Raw genomic sequence first — 6403 nt, 5'->3', positions numbered from 1 at the left:
CGACGGCCCGCTCGGGCCCGGACTTATATAAGCCGGTGCTGTGCTGTGATTGGTGGGGCGCCCAATCCACCGCCCTCGGGCGGCCGCCTCTAACGGTTGGATTTACAAACTGTTTCTTAATCCCAAAATTCTGGTTAAATGTTCAAAACTGGGATACAGAATGTGACGCTTTGAAGCTCCAAGGGCGGAAAACAGTCTCCCGGCTCGCTTCCTCGTGTTTTTATGCTTCACAAACGGATGAAGATATTTTTTAAAATCGCTACCATTTTGCATAGGAGTCCACCTGGCTTAGAGTATCGCGCTACTTGGTTGCATGTGGCAACAAATTTCTACTAAGTAACAAGGGAGCCTTTTTTAAAAGCTTTGTCCCTCAGTTTGGCCTTTGATTTTTACAAGAGGAAAGACGCTAGGTTCCTTGGTCTGGATAGAAACTTTGTTTCTAACTGTAGCAAGGAACACAGGTCTCGGGGCACCTGGTCACCAGGTAGCCCTGACTCTGAAACCCGATTCTGCTTCCTAGGAGTTTCCATGAGCCTACGTCTTTAGAGGCAGGTATTTTGCAACTTGGAAAAGTTCAGTTGCACCAGGAAAAAGATAAATTACTTTGGCTTCAGAATCAAAAGACATAGATTCAAATTCAAACTTGAATTTGGTATGTTTTTTATTGAGATGTGTTCTTTCTTTAGTCCCTACCCAAATCTATTAAAATAATGATTAAAAAAAATGTTTAGTCCAGATAATGTTTTAGAAAAAACTCTGGAACTTGCCAAAAAAAAATTTATTCAAGGGCTTCAATCGTTTCAAAAGCACACATGAGACTTTGTCCATTTTCAAGGTGCTTTCTCAATGCTCTCAAACTACTGTCCAAATTCCACCTCTTCTGTTAGCAGACAGGAGACATCCATGTGGATATTATTGTGTTTAAGCAAACATAGACCTGTATTTTATAAAAGTAATTGGCAACTGACTATGAGAAAGGTGGACTGGGGATTTCCTAAACTCAGAAGAATTCAGGAAAACATTACCACCCATGGGAACTGAGGCAACGACCAGGAGGTGGGCATGGAGGGTGTAGAAGTTTGCTGTTTACTTGGAGGCATGTAGGATGGGGAATGACCCGGATGATAAGGGAGATGAAATGACTGTGACCTCTAACACAATAAACAGTAGTTAGTGTTCCCTGTGCAACACTGTAGCAAAATAGCCAGCACACTTCTTTCAGCATCCCTGGAGGTGGAACTATATAGCCACCGATGGCCATATCCGGCCAGTGTCTTGTTTTTGTAAGGCCCTCAAGCTAAAAGTGGTGTTTGGATTTTTATATTAGAAAAAATATGTGACAGTGACCACATTTGGCTACCAAAATCTAAAATGTTTACTCTCTGGCCCTTTTGTTGTGTTTTGAACTCATCCATATAGACATGGATCATGGAATATAGTTGCAAGCCTGCCTCTTTCAGAACAATGGGAATTTTTTAAAAATCTTAACAAGAAAATGTTCTAGCCAAACACTTTTCACTGTTTTGATCACAAAACTTTTAGATCTGTGGCAGGAGTGTGTGTGTGTGTGTAACAGCCTCTATGCTTCAGGGGCAGGAGAGAGGTATAACAAGAACAGCTAATGTACAATGCACATTTACTAAGTGCCAGGAGCTAATCTAAGGATGCTCTACAGATTTTCACTCATTTGCCACATTTTATACCTACACAGGCTGAGAGGGAGAGAGAGAGAGAGAGAGAGAGAGGAAAATGGGTAACTTGTCAAAGGTTGTGTATCTAATCATTGGTGGCTCTGAGGTTTGAACATAGACCACCTGGTTCTATTATGATGGGGAAATCTGAGAAGGTGTGGAGAGAGGACAATCTCTGAAGCTCAGAACAGGCAGCACCAGGTGTCCCTACACCTGACAGCTTCTAGGAGCTCCAAGCTCTGCAGGAAGGGGCTTCGGCCCCATGGGTCAGGATGGTTTCTGAAGCATTCAGAGACTCTTCCAGTTTCCAAGAAGCTGATAGTTGGGATGTAAGGCGCTCTGGAAGGGCAAATACAAGTCCAAAAACAGGACGGGAAGGTCCCCATGCTGCCCTGGCTGCCCCGACTGAAGACACTGGAGAACAATTGCTTCCATATAACCTACCACCTCCTGGGGGGGAGATGCCCACCCCACAAGGAAAGCAGCAAAATGAGGAAAAGATAGACATATCTGAAGAGCATACTGGAGACTTTAAAAAGCTTGAAAATTGTATGAAATAAAGGGCCGAGTTCTGTTAAAAAAAACACAAAAACACACAACACAAACCAGAAAATCATGAGTGCACACAAGAGCTTTAAAAATTCCACCTCAGATATAGCCTATCACCTAGTGTGACCCTATCTAAAAAAAAAAAATCACAGACAAGGACATATTTAAAACACTTAGCAAAGACCTAGAAAAGTGTCAGCCGTCTTGCGAATTCATTTTACAAAGGACAGCCTACAGCCTGCAGGCCATCAGCCCACTGATCACATACACAAAGCTCAACATGACATTGAAACAAAAACCAGCAATATTTAGAACACTTGGGGCAATACTAGTTACTTCCTTAAGACAGGGAAGCAAAAGGGACCAATCTCTCAAGGACAAGGGACAAAAATGTTTGAAAAAATTAAAAGCGCATCAAAATTAGAAAAACCACAGCAAGCTGAACTTCTACACGTTTCTTACAGCCAAGTTATAACATGGCTGAGCTTTTGCAAAAAGTGCTTTTCCACAAAATGTTTCTCACGGCTGAGACGGAGCAGGTATGTGCCAGACACGGAAACGAGGCTGGGGTTGGGTTTATGGGGCGCTGCCAGCTGCTGGACGCCAGGGTATCCTTCGGGTGCATTACACGTGTCACCCGGGAAATGCGCTCAGAAACCCTTCCCACAGGGAACTTTTCCACAGGCTGCCAGGCAGTCTCTAGGCGCAACAGCCCTTCACTGATTAGAGTTGAGGGGCTCTGAAAAGAGCCTTTGGGTTTCGGTGCAAGTGGGCAGGACGGAGCTCACGCCCGCTCCCCGCGGATGCGGCGCGCGAGCTGGATGTCCTTGGGCATGATGGTGACGCGCTTGGCGTGGATGGCGCACAGGTTGGTGTCCTCGAACAGCCCCACCAGGTAGGCCTCGCACGCCTCCTGCAGCGCCATGACGGCCGAGCTCTGGAAGCGCAGGTCGGTCTTGAAGTCCTGCGCGATCTCGCGCACCAGCGCTCTTGCGGGCGGCCTTGGTGGCCAGCTGCTTGCGGGGCGCCTTCCCGCCCGTGGACTTGCGCGCCGTCTGCTTGGTCCGAGCCATGACTGAGGAACTTAGTAGCGAAGGAGAACCAGCCGTCCTGTATTTATAGCGACTCTCGCGCTCCGATTGGATGGTACCTGCTCCTCCCATTGCCTCCCCGCGGGTTTAGTTCTTAGTTTAGGAAACGTTTTCCCGCCTGTTCGCTGTCTGTGCTGATGTAAAAGAAAATATCTTAGTGACCTTTAAAAAGCCTCTAGGATGCATTAAAAATTCCTAAGAAAATGTGGTCTTGAGAATCTGAAAGCTCCTTGTACTGGTTTAAATAAAAGATGTCCTAATGGGATTCTTGTCAAAACTGAGCATGAAAGGGAAATCATTTAAACGGGGGAACTGTGGTTTCAACTTCTCATCACTGTGTCGCCCGTCTTCAACCTGAGCGGGCTTAGTAGTCGCTCGGAGAGCTTGAGAACACAAGGGCCGGTCAGCTTTTCTGTAAAGGTGGTGATATTTACCGTCCTGGACACTAGCTTTCACTGAAGGTATCAGGACCGGCGGTGTGGGTTTCAGTCACCCGAGACTGCCACAGCCTCGGGTATGGGCACGCTGGGCATGGGGAGGGGCAGGGGTACCCAAATGCACTTAAACTGTTTGGGGCAAGTTACACCATCCAAGTCCCTCAGCGGTTAATAATTCAGATTGCACCTTTACCAGTTAAAAATGCAAATGCACCTTTACTGGTTAATAATGCAGATTTTGTAATCAAAGAGAACACGATCATTTCAAGAGAAACATCAAAAGTGCTTTGTTCAATGTAATGTCCATCACTAGCTCCACATTTCCCCCACCTTTAGGTAATTTGTGGAGACAGTCCCAATAGAACTTTTCTTGTTTTGAGGCAACCCATGCAGAGACCCAACTGTCCACTTCTTTGTATGTGTTGAAGTGCTGCTCAGGAAGTGCGTGTGCCATCGCTTAGAACAAGTGGTCATCTGAAGGAGTGAGGTCTGGTGAACACGGCAGATGGGTTCATACTTCCCAGGCAAGATCTTTTAACGTGTCTTTAACTGGTTTTGAAGTGTGTGATGGTTCGTCATCACGGAGCAAAATTACTTTGCCATGTCTTCTGGCCCATTCTGGTGGTTTTACGATCAAAGCGTGGTTCAAATTGATTATTTGTTGTCAGTAGCAATCAGTATTAACGGTTTCACCTGCTTTTAGAAGCTCATAATACACTACACCTTCCTGATCCCACCAAACGCAGAGCATTGTCTTCTTTCCCAACCGATTTGGCCTTGCAGTCGATGTTGTTTGTTGACCTGGGTCAACCCATGATTTTGTGCATTTGGGATTCTCAACATAAATCCACTTTTCATCACCAGTCACAATTCGATGCAAAAAATTCTTTCTTTTGTGGGGTTGAAGCAACATTTTACTGATGACTTTTCGGTTTTCCATTTGTCTTTAGTTGATGTGGCACCCACTTTCCTTCCTTTAAAATCTTTCCCATTGCTTGTAAACGATCGAAAATTGTTTGCTGAGCAACATTTAATCTTCCTGCAAGTTGTTTTTGAGTTTGACATGCATCTTCATCTAATAATACTTATAATTGTAGGTCTTCAAACTTTTCGGTTGACCTGGACGTTCTTTGCCTTTCACATCAAAATCATCACTTTTAAAGCGTTTAAACCAGCATTCACAAGTATCTTGAGATGGAGCATGTTCATCATAAGCTTACTCAAGTATAGGATAACTGTAAGCAGCACTTTTCTTCAAAATAAATGAATTAAAACTTCCTGCCAATGCTCTTTTTTGGCACAAAATTCAACATTTTTAAGGGTAAAAATATCTATGATGTTTACACCTTCAGAAAATTTGACATATGAAGTTTTGAAGCTTGTTGTCAATTCAACAAAATAGCATGCATATCAAATCGCATATATCAACATATGTGTAACTCCATCTAGTGAAAAAACCCGCATTATTAACCGGTACACCTACAGCTCTTAAGCAGATTTCTGGGGTGTCCCGAAGAAGGGCCTTTCATGAAAGGCCCTCCAAATCGTCATGAAACGGCGATTTGGAGAACGCCCACACCGGAGTGCCCCCGAGGCGCAGACCGGGTCCCTAGCGGAGCCTGTGGCCTCGGGAGGGAGCCCCTTCTTCTCAGGTGCAGAGCGAGGCCTCGGGGCTCAGAGAGGGTTGGGCCCCGCGTTACTACACAGCCCGACGCCTGGAGCCAGGGCGGAGGGCGGGGCGGGGAGACCAGCTCTACCGATCGTTTCAGAAATTCGCGCAGGAAAGACGTTAGAAACTAACCACCAGCATTTTCTTGGCAACGTCCTTTTTCTTGCTTTAAGGTTTGTTTTTTGTGACTTTTGCTTTCACAATAATGTCTGCGTCCACGGGTTATGCATATAATCCTCTAGTTAATCTCCCTCCCCTCCCCTCCCCGCTGCGAGCAACGTCCCTGTAACCCTCCGGTTCCGTGTGGGCGGCGGCGGCAGCGGCCTGGGAGGCTCCTTTGCACGAACACGTGGAAGCCTCTTGCCGCCGCCCTGCCCCCGGGATAAGGAACCTAGTGGCACCCGCAGGGCACCGCGTCCCTGGAGACTGCCTCCTGCCGGTGCTGTGTCCTCTTACTGGGAGGACGGGAGAGGTTACGGGTCCGAGGAAGGGGGGAGCACCCAGAGCCTTAGGTCCTGTTCTGGAAGTCGTGCCAGCGGCAGGACCCCTTCCCGGCACAAAGCACGACAGCGCGCGCAGCTCTTCCGAGAGGGGTGGGCGGCCCTGAAAAGGGCCTTTGGTTTTGCTGTCGAAGGTAGTGGTTTGGGGCTCAGCCGCCGAAGCCGTAGAGGGTGCGGCCCTGGCGCTTGAGCGCGTAGACCACGTCCATGGCCGTGACCGTCTTGCGCTTGGCGTGCTCCGTGTAGGTGACGGCGTCGCGGATCACGTTCTCCAGGAAGACCTTGAGCACCCCGCGCGTCTCCTCGTAGATGAGCCCGGAGATGCGCTTGACGCCGCCGCGCCGCGCCAGGCGCCGGATGGCGGGCTTGGTGATGCCCTGGATGTTGTCGCGCAGCACCTTGCGGTGGCGCTTGGCGCCGCCCTTGCCCAGGCCCTTCCCGCCTTTGCCGCGACCGGACATGGCTG

General features: G+C 47.8%; 1 protein-coding gene across 1 annotated transcript; it reads right to left on the bottom strand.

The window, feature by feature from the left end:
* Window positions 1-6031: 6031 nt before the first annotated feature.
* On the bottom strand, window positions 6032-6403 carry LOC106726560 (histone H4). The gene has a single exon (XM_014541922.1). The coding sequence runs from the start codon at window positions 6396-6398 to the stop codon at window positions 6087-6089; it is 312 nt and encodes a 103-aa protein (XP_014397408.1). The 5' UTR covers window positions 6399-6403; the 3' UTR covers window positions 6032-6086.

Source organism: Myotis brandtii, unplaced genomic scaffold (genome assembly GCF_000412655.1).
Source record: "Myotis brandtii unplaced genomic scaffold, ASM41265v1 scaffold2814, whole genome shotgun sequence".
In the NCBI taxonomy this organism is placed as follows: domain Eukaryota; kingdom Metazoa; phylum Chordata; class Mammalia; order Chiroptera; family Vespertilionidae; genus Myotis; species Myotis brandtii.
Note: the sequence above shows the minus strand (reverse complement) of the source record. Positions and strands in the feature narration are given on the sequence as shown.

Excerpts from the sequence above, each read along its gene's own strand:
- LOC106726560 (XM_014541922.1), bottom strand. The coding sequence starts at position 6,398 with ATGTCCGGTCGCGGCAAAGGCGGGAAGGGCCTGGGCAAGGGCGGCGCC.